The sequence below is a fragment of the Pogona vitticeps genome, chromosome 3, assembly GCF_051106095.1.
Source record: "Pogona vitticeps strain Pit_001003342236 chromosome 3, PviZW2.1, whole genome shotgun sequence".
In the NCBI taxonomy this organism is placed as follows: domain Eukaryota; kingdom Metazoa; phylum Chordata; class Lepidosauria; order Squamata; family Agamidae; genus Pogona; species Pogona vitticeps.
In genome coordinates this window covers 43,304,069-43,331,224 of record NC_135785.1, presented here as the reverse complement: position 1 = coordinate 43,331,224, position 27,156 = coordinate 43,304,069, and the positions used below count along the sequence as shown (strand labels likewise).

The 27,156-nt window shown below is 40.5% G+C and overlaps 2 protein-coding genes across 5 annotated transcripts in view; one reads left to right on the top strand and one right to left on the bottom strand.

Annotated features, from left to right (window-relative positions):
• The first annotated feature begins 1,841 nt into the window (after window positions 1-1,841).
• MTERF4 (mitochondrial transcription termination factor 4) lies at window positions 1,842-7,682 on the top strand. The gene is made up of 4 exons (XM_020786310.3): window positions 1,842-2,032; window positions 3,737-4,250; window positions 5,895-6,079; window positions 7,089-7,682. Exons 1-4 carry the CDS (start codon window positions 1,997-1,999, stop codon window positions 7,437-7,439), a joined length of 1,086 nt encoding a protein of 361 aa, XP_020641969.3. The 5' UTR covers window positions 1,842-1,996; the 3' UTR covers window positions 7,440-7,682.
• A 795-nt stretch (window positions 7,683-8,477) lies between these two features.
• Window positions 8,478-27,156, bottom strand: part of SNED1 (sushi, nidogen and EGF like domains 1) — an 88,532-nt gene continuing 69,853 nt past the window's right edge. For 3 of the 4 annotated variants that reach the window (XM_072995913.2, XM_072995914.2, XM_078389252.1), the window contains 12 exons: window positions 26,727-27,023; window positions 24,045-24,228; window positions 22,889-23,001; window positions 21,340-21,618; window positions 20,336-20,480; window positions 20,098-20,180; window positions 19,921-20,013; window positions 18,799-18,915; window positions 15,494-15,581; window positions 12,658-12,741; window positions 12,198-12,228; window positions 8,478-10,926 (listed from right to left, as the gene is read on the bottom strand). In XM_072995913.2, coding sequence (XP_072852014.2) covers window positions 12,207-12,228; window positions 12,658-12,741; window positions 15,494-15,581; window positions 18,799-18,915; window positions 19,921-20,013; window positions 20,098-20,180; window positions 20,336-20,480; window positions 21,340-21,618; window positions 22,889-23,001; window positions 24,045-24,228; window positions 26,727-27,023 — 1,505 coding nt within the window. In that variant the 3' untranslated portion in view covers window positions 8,478-10,926; window positions 12,198-12,206. The remainder of the gene's footprint in view (window positions 10,927-12,197; window positions 12,229-12,657; window positions 12,742-15,493; window positions 15,582-18,798; window positions 18,916-19,920; window positions 20,014-20,097; window positions 20,181-20,335; window positions 20,481-21,339; window positions 21,619-22,888; window positions 23,002-24,044; window positions 24,229-26,726; window positions 27,024-27,156) is intronic. The other variant, XM_072995916.2, reaches the window with a different exon arrangement.

The following is a 27,156-nucleotide window of genomic DNA, read 5'->3' as shown; positions in this document are numbered from 1 at the left end:
TGTGAAGATGTGTCGCTGGAGACTAAAGGAATGAGAATCTATACTATAGTATTCCTGTTACTTTGTCCAGATGGGAAAGCTGGACAGTGAGGAAAGCCGCCAGGAAAAATAAATTCATTTGAAATGTAGTGTGGGGGAGAGTTTTATGAGTACCATGGATAGCCAGAATAACAAATGAGTTATTTGTTATCAAGCATGAATCTTCTTTAAAAACAAAAATGACTAAACTGAGGCAGTTGCACTTTAGGCATATCATGAGGAAATAAGACTTGCTGGGAAAAGCTGAAAGCAAGTAGAAAAGGAAAACCGAATAAAAGATGGATCGACTCAATAAAGGAAACCATGGCTTGGAGTTTGCAAGATAGAATCTTTTGGAGTTCATTAATTCACAGGGTTGCCATAGGTCGGAAACAACTTGATGGTATATATAAAAGTGATAGAACAACAGGTAACCATCACATGCTTTGAGACATAATCACATTTCCTATAACATCAATAAAAGTTTGTACTGTAGTAGAAGAACAGTTTAAAATCCTAGAAATGCTAGTTTTTTCATCTGTGCTGATTTTAAGGAAATCCTCTCATAACTTTAACTTATCCAGAATTTCTCCTATGTACCCCATACAAATGATGAGCAGATCCATGCATACAATATAGGAAGTACTGTATTCCATTTGGATATGTGTATTTTCATTGACCATGCAAATAATTGTGTTAGCTGCGTGTAGTCCTCAAAGTTGACAGCGTGTAGGCCAAAGCACTGAATGCTGTTTTGAGAGTATAACCATATAGTAAAGATCAGATATACAATAAAAAGTCAGGAGAAATGGAGCATCTTTGCTTGCCCCAAGCACTCCATTCTCACCATCTGGATTTGGGTGTAAAGATCAAATATGGGCGCAGAGAGCCATGATCATGTAAGATGAGTTTATGGGTATGAATTAGAAATAACTCACGATGTTCTTGACAAGGTTAAAAAAAGAACAACATGTTATCTTAAGAATTTTTCAAGATGGGTTCCAGGTGTGGAAATGGGCAGAATGGTAACATTTCCACTATTGCAGATGAAGGAGTTAGTCTAAATGCAGTTTTGTTCAAACACAAGTGTTGGCAACTTTCACAGGTCCAGGAGCCAAATTCTCTGTCCCAGGACTGTCCAAAATCTGCAGTCTGCCCAAAATGTTACAAATTGCAAAGAAGAAAAAAGGATCCATAGAAGGCTAGAAGTCCACTTTGGGTTTTGAAAAGTGGACATTTGTTGGTGATATAGCAATGGGGGCTCCTGTAACCTGTGTCAAAGGCTTCACAACTGCTGGAGCTGCAATCCACCTTTTCTGCAAGAAAAAAGAGCTAGGCCATTGTCCAGGCATCCCTCTGGAAATCATACTTTCCCCACCCCGTTCTAATAATAAGGAAGTATAATTTGGGACACTGCAGACCATCATTTCCGATCAGAAGGCTCGCCTGTTGAGGAAACATTCTTGGTTCCCAGTTTCTGGATTTGTGGACAGGAGACTGTTTGAACTCTGCTCTTCAACCAGCGCGTCTCCCCACCCCCACCCCGATAATTAAATTATCCACTATTTTTCCCAGGCAGCTTTTACTGCTTCCTAGTTGCTTCCATTGCTATGTCTTCTTAAAGAGAAAACTCAGCACATCTTTTCGTATATGATACGGCAGCAAACCCGAATCTGACACAGATACAGTTTTTGGGAAAGGAAGTCCACCGGCCAAAGCTATATACTGTATTCTAGCCTAGCTCCTTGATACGTGAACACATATAGGTACGAATTTCGATTTTGATATGCAAAACAACATTGCCACTGCCTTTTCTCACTCACACCGTTCAGCCCCACCGCGGATTGCCTACGACGGTCCCAATGCCTCCGTAACACAGCGGAACGTTCCTTTTAGTTTTCGTTCCCGGGCGGACAGAGTTTGCGTGAACATCCTCCGCCTCAGTCTTTTCCAGCAGCTGCTTCTGCAGGCGGGGAAAATGAGCAGCGGGGCGTTGGGGCGACTTTGTGGGCAGGTGGGTGAATCTGCGTCTCTTTTCGCGAGCTTGTCTGCTAAACATCACCCGCGAGCGGGCCAACCCCCGCACGGCAGCAGCCGAATCATCATCATTAAAGACTATTACCACCAGTGTGAACAGCCTTCGTAACTTCGACACTGATTCTTGTGCTTGTGTTTTGAGCCCTGTTGCTGGCATAGGACGACACAACAAAGCTCTGTTTCTTGAACCGGGGGAGCCAGCTCATTGCTGTCTTTAGGAAATCTCGGGGTCCCGCTCCAATCGGAGGCTGTAGGTCGCTTGTAACGGAGCGGGAGAACAGATGCTTCCGCCCTCCCCGAAATTTGGGGAGAGGCAGCACCTCCTCAAGCTGCTTTTGTGCCATGCAGATGATCGCATAGTTTGTAAATCGTGATTTTTAAAAAGTGTTATACTATAAGGATCCATATAATATCAGGAAAAAATAAAACGAAAACGTTGAGGCACATTAAAGACTTACATTCTGAGGAAGTGGACTTGTCCACGAAGGTTCACATTAAAATATAGCAGTTAGTCTTTAAGATGTCATAATGTTTTTGTTTTTATTATTTTTCTATAATTAAAAAAAGATGCCATAATGTTTTTGTCTCCTATATTTTTATTTTGTTTTTGCCTGACATGGCTACCTTTTCTAATAACTGCTATCCATGTAATGGTTCACAATAACAAATAAGCAGTACAGTATTGTTATTTCTACATTGCAGATGAAGATGTTGAGGCGGGTGTATAGTTTGCCTAATTGTAGTGAATTCCTGGCAAAATTCAGTTGGAGGCTTTTTGGTTTGCAGTTTAGTCTCTTCGTTTCATTTCTGCTGTCCTCGGTGCCCGCCTTTATGTTCTTTTGTTATGCAGAAGGCAGGCCTAGTTACTCAGATGCAATGTGTATGGGAATTCATTTACTGTATCATTCTTTAGCTTTTACGGTATTGTAATGAAAAATTAAGCAGATAACTTGCATTGCGATTTTGAGAGTACTGTATTCAAAAAGAACAAGTAATGGGATGGTGAGAAGCTGATGCTTTGCCACAGTGTGGCCAGATAGATGTGAGTTGTGTCCTTCCTTCAATGGATGAAGGTACTTTGTCTGAGATGCAGTTGGAATGCCATCACTGAATACCACAGGAGCAACAGCTTCTCTCTGTGATACTGTATATAGGGCAAAAACAAAAATGTCTCTTTAAAATGTGTTTTGGAATACTAGAGTATCAACTATAGATTATAAGATATCACTTTGCTATTTAAGATTAAGACAAACCCAGGACTAAGGATTTCTCTTCCCATCCTCCCTTTTGAAGTACAAGTGGGTGTTAAATGGTTTACCACATGGTTTTGTAAACACACACTGTCATTAATTGTGACTTGGACCGATCCTGAACTGGTTTGTGCTTTGTTAACTGTATGTTTTAAAAAATAGGTAAAATGACATCTCTTGTCTGCTGTACAGAAATAAATTATTTACCTGCATGGTATGAAGCTCAGGTGTAGTCTATTCTGTTATGCATGATTCTTGCAAGCCTGTAGTACTGATCAGTGCACAATATTTTAGTGTGTGACTTTGAAATAATGATAAAATTTGTGGTTTTATTTTTGCAAGTCTTCTTTAGGTGCCTAGTTCTTATCCTTGATCTTTTCTGTGGAACGTAATTATTCTACTAAATTGAGTTTTGTTGTCCGTGTCTGTAGGTCTTACAGAGGCACAGTTCCATTCCCTTTGCCTATCATTGTATCCAGTTGTCTCTGAAAGCATCAGTGGTTGCTCGTTTGTGCTCTTTTCAGCACCCAGGCTGCAGATTTCATGGCACTAGTTCTCATGAAGCAAGTGTGGCCCTTCATAGTTTCAAAGTAAACAGCAATGAAAGCTCTCAGAAGCTTTTGGAAGCTTGCACTACCTCCCAAGTGGAACAGAGAAGACCAGATGGTGTGGACCACTTGAATCAAATCAAATCAAAGCTAGGGAAGATAGCAGATTCTTTCTTGGACATGGGATTCAGCCCTGCTGAGATAAAGGACTTGTTCAGCTTGCAGTCCATATTATCACCTCAGTCCATATTGGCTGTAGTTTCAGAGCTGTTCCTCCTGGGTATAAGTACCGATTTCATATTGAAGGCCCTAAAGAAGAACCCTGAACTGTTAAGAATGCCAGAAAAGCATATGACGGCTCGTGCAGCTCTTCTGCGGAAATATGGCTTTACAGAAGGTAATTATTTTATTTATGTTCCCTAACACACTGGATTATTGAAACTTAATTTGCTTGTATTCTGTGAGCATCACCTTTTAATTTTTGGATACAGACAATGTTTAATTAAGAGACAGAGAAGCAAGCATGTAGGAAAGGTGTAAGTCAAACAATCCTCAAGATGCTAAGAAGGAAAGTTTGTTTGTATTGATCAAAATACGTTTGCAATCATTGTCTAGATTTCCAGCATTAAATACATCACAAATGTGGATTCAAGTTCAGAGATTTATCATGAAAAGTCAGGCTAAATTCGTGTCTATTCCTTAGTGCTATTTGTTACTGAAAATGAAACATGGAAACTTTGATGACTGGAATTGAAATCAGGAATTTGACTTTTAAAATGTTTGCCCAATAAAATCTTTGATGGAAATGCAAGAAAAGCAGCAGATTCTTTTGCTTTTTCAGTCTCATTTTTTTTCTCCACCAGATTTGCTTGGTATGTAGATTGTAGATTAGTATTTATCTTATACAGAATGGACAGAAATCTATTGTGGATTTACAGTGATATAAGTGTAAGTGCATACATTACAACAACAAATTACAAATTAAAGAGTTGTTGCTTAAATTCCTAGACACTTGCTGGTTATTGTTACACTTACGCCAGTGCAAATCCACAACAAGATTCTGGTACTATTTTTTCCCTCTTCAGTATAGTTAATAAGGACTGTATCTGTATTTTTATTTCTGAAATAACTACCTATATATCATTGCCTTAGTTGAATTTTCTTTTGGTTTCACTTAATGTTTCTTTTTCTTCTTTGCACATTGTGCACACACACACACATCTGCAAAGAACTGCACATGAATAAAGGGCATCCATAATAGCCACTCTGGAAATATGTTTACCGTATTTTTCTTTCCATAAGACGCACCAATTTTTTAGGAGAAGAAAACAGGAAAATATAATCTGTTTTCTTCGCTCCATAAGACGCACAGTCTTTCCACCCCTGTTTTGTGGGAAAAAAGTGTGTCTTATGGTGCGAAAAATACGGTACATTGGGAGAGAAATAAATGCAGTAAAGTCAAACATCTCTTGCATATTACTGCACATTGAAGGGCACAGTTTTCATAGTTTGCCAGCTGTCTGTTGTCTAATCTATCAGTGCTGGCATTGGCTGTGCAATTGCACATTCACAATCACATAAGTGGTTCTCAGCCTTGGGTAACCCAGGTGCAACTCCCAGAAGTTTTCACCACTGTCTGTGCTGGCCAGAGTTTCTGGGAGTTGCAGTCCAAGAACATCTAGATAACCCAAGGTTACGAACCACTGACCTAACAGATTTTGGCCTAACTAAATAAAGGCAGACTGAGAATAATACTTTATTTGATGTACATTTATTGATTATATATATTTCTTATATCTTATTTTTTTTCTTCAGTGAGCTCCAGACAGTATACATGATATTCCTCCACCGTACTTTATCCTCACAGCAATTTTGTGAGATAGGTTCAGGCTGAGAGGATGTGACTGGCCGTGACCCATGGCCAGTCATAGAGTTTCATAGCTGACCAGGGACTAGAACCCAGAACTTCCAAGTCTACTCTAACCACTACATTGTACTATTCATCTGCTTCTATCTAATGTGTGTCTCTTAATTTTAACAGGTAGCCTGAACCATATGGCAAATAGTTTTCCAATGATCTTTACACTGCCTGTAAAGAGATTTGTGGCCCTGGAACAGCTCCTCAGAGACAACTGTCTCTTCACAATGGAGCAGATATCAAGAATTTTACAGTTGTGCCCATCTATACTGCTAGAGGAACTAAGTGACGTGGAGTACCAGTTCCAGGTAATGTATGTTGCACTGTGTTTTCAGGAAAAACTGGTTTGCTATTGTCGGTAACTATAGTTAGTGCTGTCAAATAGGGGCACAGCCTCTTACTAGAGGATTAGCCAGCATTGCTCAATTCATGCTCTCAGTGCTAGAAGTTCTTATATGTGTCCCTCTCAGGTGAATCTGTGCAGGAACCAAAGCTTACTTTTAATAGGGCACTAGCTATATATGCTTCTTATTTCCTTCTCTAGAATGTCACTCTGCTTTTAAAACTTTATACATTGTTTTTGCCCTTTCCCAAACACTGATGGATAGAATATATTACAGTGAATGTGCTTTTGCTTCCTGCTTCATTTGCTTGTTGCTAGAATTTGCCATGTGCAAACTCTTTAGAATTTCTTTCACCATTCAATGGACCTGCCTTTGACTGTATTTTAATACATACAATAGCTTCCTATCTTTTTAAAATGGGAATTCTATTCTGCCATTAAGATTCTACTTAGAAGTGTGAAGAGGGACATGACTCATGTTTTCAAACTACGGAGTCTTCCACTGTTGCATCCTTTTTATTGCAAGTTTTTAGGAAGGATATGGGAATTCTCTGAAAACAATCAGTTTCCCTCTTATTCTATCTCCCCCACCACAGTCAATGCCTTTTCTGTTTTGCATTAAGGAATTATGATACTTTTCCAAATTTAGGAAAAATTATCTAAAATCAATAGCCATGCGAGTTATGTGAGCTCATGACCTGTTAAATCCAACTGTAAGACAAAACAAAAGCAGAATAGTAGGGAAGTATATCTAGAAATTCTAGAACTTAAGTCAAAGAAATAATTCGCCACCTTTTACAATTCTTGGTGCATAATTCTGCAGAGTGTTAAGACTACCGACTTCAGTAGGCTTACATGTAGCTAAATCTATGTTGGATTGTGTCCATGGCTTACAATATTAACCGTAGCCCATTTAAGAACTGATTAATTCCACTTGACAGGTAGTATCAGATGTGTCTCTTTTGTTTCCTCAGTTTGCATATTTCAGGATGGGAGTTAAGCACAAAGAAATCACAAATTCTTGCTACTTCCAAGTACCACTGGAAAGGATAAAGAACCGGGTCATTTTCTTGGAGCGCTTGGGACGCTATCAGACTCCTGACAAAAAAGGACAAACTCAGGTTGTCAATCCCAAACTGAAAGCCTTAATCAGAGCATCAGAACATGACTTTGTGACGAAAATAGCCCACTCCTCTGTTGAGGAGTATGAGATTTTTAAGAAACTGCTGGCTCGTGAAAAGGAGGAGGAGTGGTTAGAAGAGGCAGGAATGCAAAATGAAGAGTCGGATTCTGAGAATGATGCAGAAAGATCTGATTCAGAATAAGGGCATGACATTAAAAAGTGTACAGGACTGGTAAATTCTGCTCAAGTTTCTAGTCAGTTTTCTCAGAGAATTAAAGTGTATAAAATAGAAAGGAAGGAAGAAAAGTAAACTGTATTGATTTCCCAGAGAAGATGAACTTTGTAGTTAATACCAAGCTGTAGTCAGCCTATATAAAAGGAGAGAAGAACTTTTCCTTGTTCTCATTTTCATTTCAAAATCTACAATAAAAATTTATATTAAAAATTCTTGTGATATTATTTCTAATGCAGAAACACCAGCACTCACGGCATGGGTGATAAAGAGATGTTAAATTTTGATTAAAACACTGGAATAGCAATTTGTATTTAATTTTTAAATATTGCTGAATGAGGGGCTTTAAATATTTATAAATCATAATTTGTGTTATCAGTCATACATGTAAACTTTCTGTCCTATGTCAGTTGCTTCATCAGGTGCTAAGAAATCACGCCCAACTCATTCTGCTGAATGCCATTGCCCTTCTTGTCTTTTGTTAATTATGATGACTTTTTGATTCAGGTTTGAAAAGGAGAGAGAAGGAAGGTGTGTGAGAGTTATTTATAAGTGAATTTGAGATGCCTTTACCAAACTACATCTTGGTTTTGAAGTAAAATTTCTGATGATGGCACTTTCAGCGTAGTCATGTAGGTCAGTGGTCCCCAACCTTGGGCCTCCAGATGTTTTTGGACTTCAACTCCCAGAAGCCTTCACCACCACCTCTGCTGGCCAGGGTTTCTGGGAGTTGAAGTCCAAGAACATCTGGAGGCCCAAGGTTGGAGACCACTGATGTGGGTCACAAGTTTGCTCTTTTTTTGTTAGAACAGCATAAGGAGGGATGTACTGTATAAGAGAAAACATGCTCAAGAAAGTGAGATCCCTGGGTATCAAACACCTTTGTTCAGATAGAACACTATTTTTTGTTGCTAGATGAAGGTTAAGCATGGATATATTTGTGGCTAGGAAATACATTGTTTGGAACTAACTCCTAGAATTTTCTGATTCTTAAAAGAAAGCAGACTGTTTTTTAAATAATTTGTATTTTAATCTAAAATAGAAAACAAAATAACTTTGACAGAATAAAATCTTTTAAAGTTTATTGCTGCATTACATATGCCTCCTTCTGGCTATAGAATACTGACTTGATAGAGACTTCATTCTACTTTAGACAATGCAACAGACAAACTGGCTGTCTCTTGCTTAGTCAGTTGCTGCTGCTTTTAAAGCTCACACTGGGTTTGAGAAAACTATGCTGTTTTGCTGACAGTGTTATGCCACCCACCTCCACCTTTTTTGATTTGTTTTGTTTTCTATCTTGGAAACTGGATTTGTAATGATGAGATGGTCTTTGCATGCTCTCACGCCAGGGAAACTGGAGTGCTTTGATGCAAATGCTTGTGAAGTGAGACTGCCCCCCAAAAATAAAAAATAAAAAGTTCCATCATGGTGTGCTATCGTTCAGAATTCCAGCCACTTAATTCCATTCCTCGTTTTCCCCCACCGTCTTCCCCAACAGTCAGCATTCTGTGATCACTGTACATGCTCAGTCTTCACTGAAGAGTTTTTAATCCCTTGCTTTATAGTTCTCTCCTCAAGATGTTTTCGTTGTTCTGCAATCCTTGATATACCCATACCTCTTTCTTGTGATATTATATCTACTACATAAACAGCACTCACAGCATAAACATATGAAATAGCAGGTATGATAAGCTTCCTCTGCCTGCTAATGATACATGATAATGCAGATTTTTAGGATGCCTAAAAATTTTTTATATGTAGCAGAAAACTGGCTTTGCAAAGAAAATAGCATTTAAAATGCTAGAAAAATTTTAAAAGTAAGTTTTAAACTACAGATAATGCAGTCTGTTGTTCCTTCTTTTGCACCTTCCCCACCACCCTGCAGCCCAGGTGGCTAAGCCATCTTTTTTATCCTCCTCTTCCCAGTGATAAATCCCAATTTTCATTTTGTTTCATAAAGATCAAGTTACAGAGTGCTCCACTAAATACTGGAAGTAGTTATAGAGAAAATTAAGGGATACTTTGTCAATTCTTTTCAGCAGTGTACTTTCCTGTTATGTCCCAATAGTAGTTTTCTTTGTCCAGTGTTTCACGAGGACTATAGTGAGAGAGGCTGTTTATCCCATTAAAAATACCTTCAGCTGATACCACTGCCTAAACTATGTAAACACCATCTCATCACCAAACCCTGTAGTTTCCACTTAGTAACGTGTCTGAGCTTTTATTGGTGGCCTTTAGGATCTTGGAACCATTTTGTGCTACCTCAGGTAAGGGATACTATTTTCCTCCAGGGAATTTTATTCCCTTTATAACATGCACCACTTCACCAAAAAACTGTTTTAACATTTCTCAAAAGTTTGCCAGGATTGGTGTTCCAGGCTACAGGGCTGCGTTTTCCGTAATCAACACGGCCTGCTAAAGCTCCACAGCTACTTAAGGAATTGCAGTTTTAAACAATACCTGATCCTCTGCTTGTATTAATTTATAAAATATACAGTATGTATATTAACACAATTTAATGTTTAACTAGCCATATAAACTCACAAAAGCTCGGAAATTTTAAATCTCCTTGAGTGGCTGGCCGGTCTTGCTTTCTGTAACAGTCAAACATCTGGGAGGAAGGGTAGAGGAAACTTCGTGTTTTACCCTTTCTCCATGCATGTACATTAAAATTTGGGTGTTTTTTTAGAAAGCTGCAAAGGAAATACTTTACCCTTCAAAGAAATAGAGGCAAGTTTAAATTGTTTTTAACATTTCTGTTTAAATGTGTCATTTCAGTTTGGACAAAAGAGCATGGCCAGATGCTGCACAACTAGAAGCCTGTTTTGATTTTTTTTTCCTTGTTAAGAATATGAAAAGAGACTCACTGTTTCTTCATCAAATACACCTCTGAAATGCTAATTGCAGGCAATAGTAAAGCACTGTAACTGGCTCTCAAAATTGTTTGCTAGTCTAGCAAAAAAGAAAGGAAAGGAGCTAGATTTTCCCCCCCAAAAAGCTAATGCTTTTGCATTTGGGAATACGTTAGATGTGTGATTGGCCTTGAACATGACAGTATGGCAGTGAGATTCTCCTTTTAGTTGTAATACAAAACAGCAATTTTAGGGCTGCTTTTTCTGTTAAGGTGGTCTATTAGCCTTAGGCTATATAATCAGTACCTCCATCACTGGTATGTTTTGAGCCCTGTACACGTGGCAAATGGTCCACATAGGATTTGTAGTCCTGAGACTTTTCTAACATGTCACTCATTTTGCAGGAAAAAAAATTTCAGGTGCTATGAAGAAAAGGCATCTGAAAAAGGCAAGTGGGTTCTCATGATCTTGCCAAAGAGAGGGGGGATATGGCTGTCTGGTGAGCACCTCCTGAACAAGACAAAGAGGAAGGTCCACAGCTCTTGCTAGCAAGATCCCCCTTTTTTCAATCCAGTTAATAGAAATGCTGAAGAGTTTGGTTCCTGCGAAGAAAAAGAAACAAACAATGAAAGCAAGACTATAGATGGCATATGCATACACAATCACTGATGTAAAAATACTATTTATCTGCAAGATGTTAGCATTTTGAATGCAGATTTAGGAAGAGGATTCAGTTCATAGTTGGAAGTTGAAATCTGTAGCAAGACAGATCTTTGATACTAAAATTCTGGTGGGGAGTTCTCTTGGTGTACTTTTGAGACCCATCAGTGGAACAACTCAAGTACTGGAGCAGTGAAGACGTGCGAGCTTTTAAGGACCGAGACAAAGGCTTTTGACTACTCTCCGTGAGCAGCATAACAAAAGGCTGTTCTGTGTACACATCCAACTCAATGTGCACATGGACACAAGCACAACATTTGCTGCAGAACATCTTTGTAACATTAAAAGAGATCAGATATAAGGATAAGATGAATGTGAACTATGGAGGTGTTCCTTGGAATTTTTAAAGATAAAGGCAACATGGTCCTATCTGACCTTTTCCTGTTTCACTAATCTTGCTCAAAAACAAAGCATGCTCCTTATATACTGCCCCATAGGGCTTCAGGCATTCTCTGGGCAGTTTATAGGTTAATTATGCAGGCTAGAAATTGCCCCTCCCCCAGGAGCTGGGTACTCATTTTACCGATAGAAGGCTGAGTAAACCTTGAAAGGGCTACTCGGGACTGAACCCCAGGTCTTGAGCACAGTTTGGGCTGCAGTACAGCAGTTTAACCACTGTGCCACAAGGATCAAGAAAGGTCTGTATTCATGAATACAGGCACTTTTCACAGTAGGCCAGTCTTTTGTCACAAGCATCCTGTTGTGAACTGCAGTGTGCGGCTGCTCAGCAGACATACCTGCCCTGGTTGCTCTGTTCAGATTCTACCCCAAAATCGCATGAGCTGGTGTTTGTCACATTTATGGTCTTGGGGCTTCTTATGCAAGAATGCAAGGGGCACTCACTTGCACAAGTAAGAGGAAAGAAAAACGATGTGGAATATGGAACCTTATTTGCACAGGAGAAACAAACAGGACTCAAGCCAGTATTGCAGTGCTGTTTCTGCTCACTCTTGCTGCAATCAGAGAACACACACTATATTCTTATCTGTGGAGAATGCTAAAAGGAGCTTATTGTAAGGAGCAGGGTAACAACGTTTCACACTTGGGGATTTACTTGTGTAACATATTTGCAACAAAGGCCCTAACTCTGTGATGCTTCATCCATAGTGCTAATAGAGCTTTCGTCCTATCAAACTCCAGCGGAGATACTTACTGTATGGCTTCAGTGTCTGTTACTTTGCTTCCTGAAACAATAAAAGAAGATTTAATATATGAAACAGATGTTTCTGATTCTGCACAGTTTATAAGTGCAGGAACCTCACTATTCAGAGCATTCCTTAGCCACAACAGTATCTTAATTCCTTAGTCACAACAGAATCCAGCTAGCAGAACCAGCACTGAGTAAAGTTCCCAGATGTAGTCCTAGGTGATCATGTAGTTTCTGTATAGTACAACCCTGCATACAAATTCAAAGGCCTTCCTTCACGTTAAGCAAGGTCTAGTATTGCAGTTTTAAGCATAGTGTTAGTTAAACGTCCAAATATTGGTTGGTTAAGAATGAGTACTATGGGGACATCAGGGACTGGGTAATAAAGCTATGCAGGTATAGCATTCCAGTTTTAGATTTCTGCCCACAGAAATGGTTTGTCATGCAGCCATCAAAGGCAGATTACCTGTTGAGTGCTTTATTTGTAACAGTGCTCTCACAGGTCTCCTTGTAGCACACGTCCTGGTGCACTTTGTAGACCCTCTTGTATCTAGGAAAATAACAAACATATGTCAGAGAACAGGCATGACTGGAAGTCTATATAGGCGCAATAGTGTTGTTCACTGTGAGCCACACATAAACAGAACTTCAGCTTCCCTGTCCATTTATAGTGTGTGGTACAGTGGACAGAGTGCTAAACAAGGACTCCAGAGACCTGGGTTCAACTCCCTACTAATTGGGGAACAGCATTGATTAACCACTCTTTGAACATATCACATAACAATAACATCTCAATTGACCTCCCTACTTTGAAAGAAAAACTTCAAGCACAAAGAATGATGTTCCTAATTTCCTAGGTCCTCAGATGAATAGAAAAAGGTAAAGGTTCCCCTTGGCATTTAGTCCAGTTGTGTCTGACTCTCATCCCCTTTTCCAAGCCGTAGAGCTAGCATTTGTCCAAAGACAGTTTTGGTGGTCACATGGCCATTACCTTCCCACTGAGGTGGTACCCGTTTATCTACTTGCATTTACATGCTTTCAAACTGATAGGCTGGCAGGTGCTGGGACAAGCAACGGGAACTGACTCCGTTGCATGGATTTGATCTTACGATGGCTGGTCTTCTGACCTTGCAGCGCAGAGGCTTCTGCAGTTTAACCCGCAGTGCCACCACATCGCACACTCAGATGGATACCGCCACCAAAATCACTGATAGCCAGGTCAGAATTGCCCACCACTCACCAAAAAGCCTCTGCCTCATTCATTCTCCGTAACATCTTGGAAACTATCCAGCAAACCTCAATTTAAAATTATTTGTGAATGTCAGTAATAGAAACCTAAGTCTGTGGTTCTGTGTGTGTACTTGCTTAGTAATAAGCCCCATCACAGATAGCGGGGCTCACTTCTGGGTGAACATACATAGGATAGTGCTGAATGAATCCTGATCAGTAGCTTGGTAAGTCCTCCCTCAATTTTTTGCTGGAATCCTGGGAATGTAGCCTTTGTGAATTAATGCTAGATACCCTTAGTCCTATTACAACTTTCATGAGAACATGCAATGACAAACTAGCTTTTGATTCCCAATAAATATTAAAGTATACAAGTAATCTGGTGTCATCTGCACTGCTACTTTGGAAAAGGTAATATCACTCCTGAACATCCTGCTTGCATTCAAATCATGGTTATGAACCTGTGAATGCTTAGTACAGTGGGGTCTTGACTTGAGAACTTAATCTGTATTGGAAGGCAGTTCTCAAGTCAAAAAGTTCTCAAGTCAAATCTGCATTTCCCATAGGAATGCATTGAAAACCATTTGATCCGTATCTGCTCTTTTCCGTCCATAGAAACTAATGGAAAGCTGCTATTCTGCCTTCGACCACTGGAGTTGTTTCTTTTTTTTCTTAGGTCAAGAGAGGTTCAGGGAAGGCAGGGAAAATACAGTCCAGGCAGTACAGTACCAGGCAGTCTGAAGACTGTCTCCCAATCCACTCTCTAAACGCTAGGAGGAGTGAGGAAGCAGACAGGCACCCTTTTCACTGGCCAACAGTTAACTGAAAGTTCATATTTTGCACTTTCCCTGCCTCCCACGTGGTTTTTTTCAGTTCTTAACTCAAATCTAAGTACTTAAGTCAAGTCAATATTTTCCTATGAGAGCAGTTCTTAAGTCAAAATGTTCTTAACTCAAGGCGTTCTTAAGTCAAGACCCCACTGTACAAAACAAAGGAAGGCAGATAATGTTTGTCCATGGGGGAATTCAGATGGGCTCTTCAGGAGGGACAGGGAAGATTTTCAGATGTCAGTTTCATTTTGTGATTAGCACTACTGCATGCCAAGCAGATATTCAGCAGATACATGTTTTTCTCCTTTGCCTTTTGAAGTTCAACCTCTTGTACAGGTTGTGCAAGGACAGGAGAAAAGAAAAGGCGAACCAGTTCAGCTCTGAATCAAACAGATCTACGTGTGAACACTTTGTTGGGAAAAGCACAGTGGATCAGACTGGATCCAACTAGGGACCTCTAGGTAAAGAGTGATCAGATACAGTAGAAGTTTTTCAAATTTAACAGTTATGTAGGACAGAAAATTTAGACACACACAACTTCTCATTCTGTAATGCTGAAAGCAGAGGGAAACTAGACTTGTTAAAAGTTTTTTTCACCTTAGTATTAAAGTAAAAGTAGAGACCATGTGGCCCTCTGTCTCCATCCCACACTATTCAGGAAGGCTGCCAGGGGAAGGAAATGTTCCTTCCACAGTCGTCTTAGGGTTATCCAAACCATAGTTAACTAGTTAAGTTAGGGATGAGCAATCTGTACTTTTCCACAAGATGTTGGACTAGATCTCCCAGTATTGCTTACCATTGGCTACCATGTTTACATATGATGGGAGTCGATGTGCAACAACATTTAAAGTTCCAGATTTTACCACCCCTGATGTACGGCAATTCCATAACCATAGTGTGGTTCAATAGGCCAATGTTCCCTCTTCTGGACCATGATTTTTTTTTTAAATCTAAGGTTAGCTTGGTAAAGAGCTGGCTAGATAGCTCAGTGAGTTAGGTTGGGAATTCTACTTCCAATTGTGTGGCCTCGGGCCACCTTCCCAGTCCTAGGATGCCCCAAGAAGAAAGGAATGGTGAACCACCTCTGAATACTCTCTACCCAGAAAACTCTTGAGAAGGGTCTCCATAAGTCAGAATTGACTTAACTGTATGCAATTAAAATTAATTAAGCTTAGCAAAAGTGAAGGTAATGCTACCCAATATAGTGCTAAAAGCTAATCTGGTCTTTGAAGGGATAGTACTTACAGATAATGACAGACGCCTCCTTCCCAGACTGGAAAGGATTTGGTTTCTGAATAGAGTCGAGTACAAGACTGAGGTACTTTCTTGCAAGCTGAAGAGAAAATAGGGCAATAGAGAAAGAAAAATTTGAATGTTTAAGGAGGTAAAAAGTGCCTTCAACACGTTGATCTCCATTTTCCTTGCATTAACAGTTCTAAAATGAAATATGTCACTTTAGAGCTAATTTTTTTTTTCTATATGCATTCCTATCCTAAAGTGTCTAAAATGTTCTTGTACAGGTGAAAAATAGCTTGGAGGTGTGAGCAGGGGGATAATAGCCCAAATAACAGAAGGTTTACACAATATATACTGGACCCGTGTAGGTCATGTGCAAGGAGAGTTCTGAAATTTTATCTTTTTGGGACTACCGTAACTTCCCAGAACCACCCAGCCAAGTCTGGCTGGTGACTGTGCTCGGTCAGGGATTCTGAGAGTTGTAATATCCAAAAGGCAATTTCACCAAGGTCTACTTTAAGGCAATTAGACTATGTTCACACTTGAGAAGAAACTGGACATTAGACAGACAATCCTTAGTTTTTTATGTAGCGACGCAGGTAGCTTCTGTAAGACACACTAGCACAGCCTGGTTTTCAAGGCAAATTTCAGGAAGGTTAAAACATAAATTCCTGTTTGTTCATGGACTCCCACTAGAAACAATTTTAGCCTTTCCTGCTTGCAGTTGTTGCACTGCCTGCTGGCATGTGACAGAGAAAGCAAAGCCTGTCTTTGCCTTATTTTTGCAGGCAGACATTGTCCCACTGGATTGTTTTCACAATATAGTGTACTGATAAAGCCACAATAGATTCTGTCAAATGATGATTTTATTTGCTTGTTTATTCGAAATATTTTTACTCCATCTTTCTCCTTAAAAGGGATCCAAGGCAGATTACATCATTAAAAGACAATGTTTAAAGCTGAAAAGTGTAAGTAAACAAATACTACAAAAGACCCTGAACAAATATCAAACTAAAAAAAAAATTAAACAAAAGCATCACTAAAAACACATTCAAGCAGTAAGGCCCAACAATCAGGAAAGCTTGCCTGAAAAAAAAAAGGGTCTTCACCTGATTTTGGAAGGACAGCAAAGATGGGGCCAGCCTACCTGGGAGGGTGTTCGAAAGTCTGGGAACAGAGACATAGAAGGCCTTCTCCTGTGTCCCCACCAAATGCACCTGTGAGGACTGAAAGGCCTCTTCTGATGACCTTAATGCCCAGAGGGAGATGCGATCATTTAGCTAGCTTGGACCCAAGCTGTTTAGGGCTTTATAGGTTAAAAAGGAGCACTTTGAACTGTGCCCAGAAATGGGTTGGCAGCCAGTGTAGCTGCTGTAACAAGGGAGTTACGTGATCCCTGTGACCAGCCCGTTAGCAATCTGGCTGCCGTTCTCTGGACTCACTGAAGTTTCTGGAGGTGGACCCACATAGTAAGTAAGATAGTGTAGAGCATTAAGACAGTGGAACCAATTTCCTCGAGAGGTGCTGAGTGCTCCAACACTGGAGGCATTAAAAGAGAAATTAAGACAACCACCTGGCAGATATCCCTTGATTTGTATTCTTCCATCGAGCAGGGGGTTGGACTTGATGGCCTTATAGACCCCTTCCAACTTCACTACTCTATGATACAACATGTTACAGTAATCCAGTGAGATGTAACTAAGGTATGTATCACTGTGGCCAGATCAGACCTCTCCAGGAACAGATGAAGCTGGCACAGCAGTTTTAATTTGGCAAAGGCACCCCTGGCCACCCCTGAAACCTGTGCATCCAGGCTCACAGATGAATCCAGGAGCACCCCCAAGCTGTATGCCTGTGTTTTCAGAGGGAGTGTAACCCCATCCAGCACAGTCTGCATCCCCATTCCTTTACTGTATCTGCCTTTCAACTGACTTGTCTGTCTCACCACTTCTGTCTTGTCTGGATTAACTTTCAGTTTATTCACCCTCATCCAGTCCATTACAGAGCAGCTTCCTCAGATTTAGATTTATCTTTGGCTCATTGGTACTGTAATTGTGGAAGTTAACATCTCTGTAGTAAGGATATATTTTGATCTGGTCATAGCCTGGATAAATTTAGAGAGATGTAAGAGATGTCAGGATTGAAACAGACTTCCTCCAAAACAGACAAAATCTATATCTAAACTCCTCCAAAGATTGTCTGCTGACCAACGTCAGGGGAAATCAAGAGATCCAGATGGTGTATCTGCAAAAGCTGGTCAGTTTCTCTTCAATCACAGTGGTGCCTCACACAACGATGTTAATTGGTTCCAAAAAAATCAACGTTGTGTGAAACATCGTTCTGTGAAACACCATTTCTCATAGGAATGCATTGAAAACCGGTTAATCCGTTCCAGTTGGAACGGATTGCCATCGTTCAGTGAAAATCCCCATAGGAAACATCGTTGAGTGAAACAATGTTTCCTATATTGGAATGTATTGAAGCCGACTCAATACATTTCAATGCCTTTGCGAAGTCCTTTTTTGCTCCTGTAAAAGTGTCTTACAATGTTTGGACGCTGTTTTAGATGATTGCAATGGTTAGTCCACCTCCTGAAACCTATGCAAACTGATTTTGGTGTTGTTCTGACACTTCGTTAATTTATGATGATTTTTTGTTTTTTCTCCATAGGAAACCATTGGATGGTCTGTCTAATGGTTTCCAATGGAAAAAACAAAAAATCATCATAAATTAACGAAGTGTCAGAACAACACCAAAATCAGTTTGCATAGGTTTCAGGAGGTGGACTAACCATTGCAATAATTTAAAACAGCGTCCAAGCATTGTAAGACACTTTTACAGGAGCGAAAAGGGAGATCGTTGTGTGAAAATCCCCCATAGGAAACATCGCTGTGTGAGGCAGCAAATTTAACAGAAAAAGGCATCGTTGTGTGAATTCATCATTGTGTGAGGCACTCGTTGTGCGAAGCACCACTGCACTGTGTATTAGGAAAACATCATGGGTGGCTAAGAGAAGAGGTATAGCTTCATGACTATTAACACTTCTAGTAATAGTAGATCCGTTTTTAAAAGCCTGTTTTTAGTATTAGTCTGTAGAAAAACCTCTGTGCAATTTCCATCATGTAGTGCAATATAGGAGCTGCATTCTCTTTCTTATTATTATAACTTTCATTTTAAAAAAAAAAAATACCAGAAGAAATATTTGCATCTATTCCACTGATTATTTGGATTCCTTCTTGTTACATGGTGTTTTTTCTCTCTGAGCGTCATACAGAGGGAAGAGTTCAGAAAAGCATCTATACCTCTCAACTCACCTAGTTCACATTGTTTACCCTTGAATCCAGGATTACAGTCACAGTGATAAGACTCTGTGTCTGCGATACAGGTCCCCCCATTTTTGCAGAAGTTGATGGAACAGTTCTGCCTGTCACCTGGTGATGCAAAGGACAGGCTGAGATACCCTGGTTTTTAAACACAATCCACTTAAAATGTACCAAGATTGTTTCTCCTGAGAAAAGCAAAACTTTTTTTGTTTCTAGGGAGGATGGAAAGCAATATTTAGAAACCCCCACCCCAAAGGAATGAATAAAGTCAGATTCCTTAGATATTTTCTTCATCCTTACTTTCAAGTATTTCTGCCCTGCATACAAGAATGAGCCCATAATATTTTGTGGATACAGCAGGGAATCTCCATTGATAGCTTAGGTGCAGTATCACTCTAAACGTAGGGTAGGGCCTGCCATCTGCAGCCACTGATGACAGTTTAATTGTGTTGTGACCCCAAATGAATGTGCTGAGGCAAAGCACAACTAGGGTGAGATTAGTTAATGCACATTTGTCCATATCATAGTTTAGAACAGCCTCCATATCAAGAGTAATATTTATATATAATTTATATTTACATAAATCTTATAAATGAATAACATCTAATACTCCAAATTACTCAGCATAGACTGGCTAGATTTGAAAAGCTAAGAGTTCTTAAGCACACATTTTTGCTTTATAGACAGGATATGTAAGACTGATGTCAGCTGAACCACAATATACACCATGTAACCAGAACAGCCAACTGTATACAAGACAGAGAGAGGAGGAGATAGAATTGATGAAGAAAGCCATATAAATATTTCCCAGTTGAAATGCACTAGACTATTTATCAGAATAAAACCTTTTTTTAAAAAAAAACCATCCTAAGTCTTTTGCATCAAAAGTAAAATATCACAGCTGAGAAACTTTGATCTACTGAAACTGCCTCTTCTCCAGTCTTTGCATTTTCTGGATCTTGTCACTCTTGATCCATTTTGGATTCTGAAATAATGCACTTGAAAGCAAACTGGAGGAGGAGGAGATGGCGCTCGCCACCAGAGGAGTAAGGAGATGCCTTGTACCTTTCAACTCGTATCACCTAGTGCTGCTCTTGGTTCCTTCAAACTTACTTTCCTTCTTGCTGCTTTCAGGTTCTGATAGCTGCAGTGCCTGATTGACTGACTCTTCTACAGTTTCTTCAACTTTTGTGGGAGCCTCAGGTTCTAGAAGACACAGGCAACAACCTCTTAGCCTAACGACTTATGCCATAGTAGCAAACAATGAAGTGGAGGCTGAATGACACCTACGTGTTCTGACAGTGACAGTTCTGCTTGGTGAATTGCTGAATTTAGTGGTGATCCTCCCTCTGCCATCCACTAGCTCTGTAAATCTTTAAAAGAATATATATATATATACACACACATACATACATACAAGGATGTTCTTATTGGTGATGCAATGCCAGCTAAACCAAAACATCAAGACTTCAGCACTTTATGAACCATTTGTGCTTATTCTGCCTGTCAGCTGAGCTCCATTCTTTACCTGGGTGCTAGAGAGGGCTCCTCAGGGGTGTTGTGGTCTGCAAGCAGACGCAATTCTGGCAGGAATGATGGAGGGAGGCGATTTCTCAGCACACGAGGATGCCCTGTTTGGCTCCAGCGTCTTTCTGGGGTGCCATCCTTCTGTACTGCAGACCAGAGAAAATAATATTTAATGGCCTGGGTGAAGGCCACTTGCTACATAAGGTTTAAACAGCAGCATTCCTCCCAGCCTATTCCTAGGCATCGTTCAAATCAGTGGTGTCCATTTATAAAGCCCTAAAAAGCTCAGGATTTGGATCTCTCAGGGACTGCCCACGCCCAAATAAACCTGCCAATGTATTGTGACTTGCTTTGGACGCTATCACCAGTCAGATTTCCAACTATTTTAAAAAGAGAAAGAAACCTATAACAGCAGGTGTTGGGGCAAGACAGATGAGAGTATTGGTGCCACGAACTTGGTGTTAAACTCCCCTCCATGCCACTTCCCCACTGAAAATCCTCTCAAGGAAGAGATTCAACACGGGGAATATTTTTCACTGGGGAAATGAAGTTGAGGGCAGGGTTACGTTCACTCTGCTTAGGCTCACAGTTATAAACTGGGATCAACACATTTCCCTTGGGCACCAAATATATGTTTAAAATACCTCCTATGATGTCTCTTCTACTGTAAGGTCTCGATGTGCTCCAAGAGTCTGCAAGGATTATATTTCCAATATAAAGATATCTGATAGTGAGAAAGCCTCCCTACGTTTATACTTGCTTGCTTCCTGATTGATCAAATGGGCAGGAAAGGAAGAAGCAAACATGGTTTCTCAGCTTCTGCTGAAAAATGCCACATCACCCGCATCACAGAGAACAGTCATGCATCAATACAAGCTGTATGGCAAGTGCAGGCACAGAATACTTGTTCACTTTCATAATGCTTGCTGCCCCTTCCTTGTGCATCGTCAGGCTACAAAAGAAAAAAGGGGCTTCATAAACAGGAACAATACGGTGTACACTTACAGGCTGTAATGTAAAGATGGGCAGGCTCACTTATCATTTGCCCTTGGTCTGTGTTTTGAACAGCCATCACAGATAAGCGGTATCTTTGACCTGGGTTCAGGTCACGCACTGTGTAGGAAGAAAGTCTTCCATTGGGCACGTAGCGGCTCTTCACACTCTGACTGGTGGTGACATTGATGATGTAACCATCACCTGAGCCAACCAGAGGATGCTCCCAGACCATCTGGACCGAGGTAGCTGTGACTCTGGATGCAGTGAGGTTTCTAGGAGGAAGAGGCCCTGCTCAAGAGAGAGAGAGAGAGAGAAAATTGTAAACAGATGTGGACAAAATGCACCTCTCCGGGTCTCTCGTGCAGCCTCTGTTCCCCAAATATTTTCCCAGGAAAACAATGATGCGTTGCTTCTCCTGAAAGACCTCAGGAGGTGCAAATTACTTATAAAATAAATGATAGTGCCATCCCAATATTGTTTAATACTCCACAAATACCCATTTTTTCAAAATTAGAAATTGACTTCAGACTACAATTGGTTTAATAGTTTTCAGTTTGGAGCTTTCTGGCATGTTGCATGCGCCTCTGGAAGACCCTAGGTCTTAAAACTACTAAAGATGATGGAAACTTAGCCCACACAGAACTTTAAAATGTACTGGTTCCTTTGCAGTTTTTCCTAAAAGTTAGCTTTCCCACATTGTTTCTCCACTGCACAAAGATGTTTATCAAACCTTTCTGTATGTGGAGACTTCTGCCCAGGTGTTCTGATTAGGATAACCTTAGGCCTCTTCTGTGCTTCCTTTCCTTCTTTGGGCTAGTGAAGCGGCATTCTTGTTTGTTCTCCACAACCCCATGTCAGCTTCTGGAATCTCCCAAACCCCCACTGTTAACATTTAGTTCTATTCTGATCTGGGTAGGGGAGAGCACACTTCACGCTTAGAATTGTCTATGCCCCTAAGTTTCTGTCAACACAATGTCTGACAGAAACCTAAAATATGGAGGGAGAACCCACTAGCTTTCTTAAATTGTTAAATGATGCTATGATGCACATGAAATAAACCTACAGTGGCTTTACATCTTCAACAGAAATCAATAAAGAAATCAAAGAACTTGAGCTCAGAAGATACCATCCAGCATAAAATCCTCACTTAACCCTCAGAAATCCTCTGAGCAATATTCCCCATCCTGTAACCAAGTATCTTTTCATCTCTGATCAGTGATCACAGAGAAAACTGGAAGTTTCTTAAACATTGGGTACCATGCATACAACTAAGCTGTGCTTTGTATTGGGGTTTATTGCTAAGCCGATATGCTGAGAATTGAGTTCTGCTATATATACTTGGTGGAGAAATGCCCAAGCTCATAAGCATGACTGCTAATTTATACAGTTTTTTTCTCTACAGCATCTAGTTTTGCAGTGTTGAAAAATATGCATTATAGTAGCCCAAGTACTGCATACAACACTGTGGATTTAAAGAAAAGCTGTTGGTTTAGCTGGTCTATAAGTAATAAAAATGAGAAAAGAAGAAGCAAGAAATAGATTTTTCTGTTAAACTCACGAGTCCAGACGTAGATGGGTGCTGTGGCAAAACTTTCAGTGGGGTGGTCTTCTGTACTGAGACCACTCAAGGTCCACATGTGGATAAGATACTTCTGTCCTGGCTGAAGGTCCCTGTTGGAGAAGGATTAAACATGTAGGGGAAATCTCAGTCAGCTGCTATGATTCTGGAACAAAGAACAGGTTATTCCTTATTGACCGTTGCTGAGTCAGAGACATACATAAACCATCCACTCACAGAGAAATGTGAATAAATATCTACTACATAAAAGGGGCTGTTGAGCACATGAGGCAAATACCTGAAATCACATTCCTTAGTGACCCATCCAAACTAGCCTCAGTTTTCTTTCTAATTTGAGGAGTCTCAACATATATTTAAGCAGAAATGAACAGGACAAAATTTAACCAGAGCAAGGGTATCCATTAAAAGCTTCCCAGAAATTGATTGCTACCACCTCTCACTGGCCAAGCCTATCCTCTAGTCTCCAGTAACCTATTCATAAATTGTGGAGATTGTTTAAAGGGTACATTCTTGATAAAGGAGCTGCCAGACTGTAATTCCTATATTAAGAGAATACGGGAGTGCAGAAAGTGCAGTTATTTGGGCTAGGAGTTCCAAATTTGGTCTGTTCTCTGCTACTCCCATTTCCCTCCCTGCAATGGGATTGCTTTTCCTGTTTTCATGTGCTCTCAAACTTTATCTAACTTATGAAGCCCCTAATTGGGTTTTCAAGGTATGTGAGATATTTGAGTTGTTCTACCACTGTTGCAACTCAAGGTATGTGAGATATTTGAGTGGTTTTACCACTGGCTAAGTGAGGAGTTGAACACAGATCTCCTGAGTCCTAGTCTGATACTCTACCCACTGCATGACACTGTCTTTAATATGCCTTTGTGATAACTTGCAAGTATAGCCCATGTCCCATTAAATCGAAGACATGTCAGGAAAATTCATGTTTAATGATACATAGATGTCTTTTGCCACCTGAGAGAACACGTCTGCAAAAGATGTGATAAACGTATTGTCTTATTCAAACCACAGACTCTCCCTAATACCACCTAACTGACAGCCTGTAGTCTCAGCTATTTTTACCATCCATTTATTCACCATAACTCCCTGCCTGTCATTCACTGCAAATATTTTGCTTTTTGCTCACCAAAATGTGTACTTGGTTGCAGTATTGTTCAGCTCAACAGCACGATCCTCCACATCATCTGGCTGCCGTATGGACACACGCACTTTGCTGACTGTGGCGTGCTTGAGCCTGTGGAGAGCCCATTGCACAGTAATGGTTGTGGCAGTCACATTGGCAATGTCAAATCCCTCTACTGGGTGAGGTCCTGGCAGGATGAGAGAGGGGAAATGCAGGAGGTGGTTACGACTCACCACAGTTGACAGTGACACACTCACTCGATTGGCTTGGGTGAGCATTGCCTTGCTGGAGGCCTCCTTCTCATTTCAGTAGTTTCCTATGGAAGAGAAATGTCATTCTGGGCTTTGGACAGGATTTCTGCGACAAAATCACCCCCCCCCCCAACATTCTGAGTGTAAAGCATATAGGAACTTCTGGACCTCCGTAGACATGTCTGGCTCTTGAAGAAAGCATTTTGTTCTTCTGTGTATTAAAGCCCACAGAAAAGACCCAGGCTCCAAGGTATGCTCTGGGAAGAGACATTATTGTTCATCGTCTTCAACATACTATTGTTGCCTTGCTACTTGTGTGCAATCTCAAAGTGGTGTTGGAGTCTAGTAGGGTTGTTAGATATGAACCAAAGAACACTATGCAGCTTATGCATGACACACAGCAAGCTGTTTCTATGAATATTCATTCATTCATTCATTCATTCATTCATTTATATTTATTTAATCAAGCACAGCTGACTTACTGATACTTCCCAAGTGCCTGAATACTACTGAGAATGGGAAGCTATGGGCAGGCCTGTCTTTCCCAAAGTATAATCCCACAGAGGAAGGGAGGTTATGCATCTGCAACGGTGCCTTCTACACATATCTGGTCACAGGGTATTTCAATCAGTGGGGCTGACCCTCCTAGTTCCTGCCTTTTGAATGAGCAACAACTAGCATGTAGATCAGTACGGAAGACATGCACTTAAATATGTCAAAATGGCACAGCTGACACTTTAGGAAGCACCCTTATGGAAATGCTACTTGAATCAATACATGTGGGAGCCATTAGGAACAAACTGACAGCAAAACCCCTCTTACAGCATCCATATTAGATTTTGTGTCAATGGAGCAGTCGATTGGATGGTGAATGAATATTTATGGCAAAGAATAACTATTTGTTTTGAATAGCTCTTTGGTCCTTCAACAGCTCACAAAATATTTCAGACCTTGGAAATTTTACTTTTGTGGACCACAAATTCCAGAATTCCTTAGCCAGTGGTTGTGTACACCCACCCGCATAATTAACAAAGAGAAGTATTTAAGCAAAGTGTTTTGGCTTCTGCTTTCTCCAGTGCCTCTGATAAAAGCATGCTTTGCTTTCACATTGATGTACTTGATACTAAGGCCTCCTGCCCTGGCAGAAAGGCACAAAACACAGTACAATACTAAACACTTAGGAGAAGAGATGAGATGTATATAACCGGCTCTTTTGAACAATGAACAGCACCAACAGTTTCACGGCAAAATAATAACAGATATTTGTGTAATAAATCTATCCCCAGAATGGCTCACTTGTGATTCAACCACTTCATGACACTGGTGAAGGAATACTTCTCCATCCTCAACTAGAAAAAAGCTAATCATTTCCAGCATTCTCAAAGCACTCTCACTAAACAATGCAAAAACGGTTACATTTCTCTGTCTTCCAGCTTTACTGAACATATCCTTGTACATCATGTCACAAGCCTGGGGCAGAGGCAGATGCCTCCCATGGTCATTTATCATTTTGCTTGCAACATTTTGTCTCACCACTTAAAAGAAACACAGTTATTATCCTTTGACTGGTGGCAGTTCCTCACCTACACCCACGTCAGGACCCAGAGCAAAAACATTTCAAATAAACATCACTGTCAAAGGAAAGAGTCATTGATCTACTATTGCTTATAGAAGCGTTGTAAGTTCCACAATATTTTCTGTCTCCTTTTAAAAATTTTAAAAATTATAATCTGAAAGAATAGCCGATACTGTCCAGAAGCCACTACTGTGTTATTCACAGTGATGGTTCCATGGCTTCCCATTTAGTTTTTACAGGGTATTTGTTTATGTGTTAAGGAAACCAAGGTATGGTATGGTATGTTGCCATGGAACAAGCACATTAATACCTCCTTGGGGGCATCTTAAACATTGCTTAAACACCCAAACAGATTAACTCCCTTCTGACCTCCATCACTTGAATGCAACTAAGGAGAAACAAAATTCTCTTTCACAACATTCTTTGGGTGACCAAGTAGCAACTCTCCTACACACTTAGATTTCCACTACAAAATACTTATAGCAGCATCAATTTTTAATGATCATTGTGGCAATGGAATAAGCATCTTGAAAACAAGGGGAGATCCATGGAGCACTTTTCTTTGGACTGTAATTTTCCTGCATTACTTGGTTCATTTTCACTGACTTCAGGCCAATGTTCTTGTGACATGCTTATAAAAGCTTAACTTGTGATGTGACAATGAGTGGCCCTGGACTGGAGTTGAAGAATTTCCCACTGTGAATAAAAGACAGGGTGTGCTGTGGTTCTCCTATTCACTAGGGAAATCTGCTGTGTGCTTCTATGAGTCTGAAAGATCCCTGCTAACATGATTTCCTCTTTCCTACAGCCAGGCATTTCTGAACCCCCAACTCTATGTTCCCTGAAGGAGCTACTCACTAGTACGAGTGACGAGCATGACGGGCCTGCTGATATCATTCTTGTTGTTCGATTTGCGTTTGACTGAAAAGACAGAAATATTGTAGGCTTTGCCGGAGGCTAGTGCCCGCAAATGGTGGGCAGCACGGCTTCGGTCCACATAATCAGTCCAGCGGTAAGAGCCGTCGAAGGATACGTACGTCACGGCGTAGCCGTCAATCATATGCCTGGCAGCCGGGTCCTTGGGAGGGCGCCAAGAGATTGACAGCCCAGTCTCCTCCACCTTGTCCACCTTTAATGAGGTTGGTGGCAGCAGCTCTTCAGGGTGGCAATGCAAACAAGAAGACAGAGGACATACAATTAGCTGTCATGTCAAATAACTCTTTCTCTCACTCCATTAATAAAGCTCTCCTATAAGAAGCATCCAGGAAGCAGTGGTATTATAAAAGAT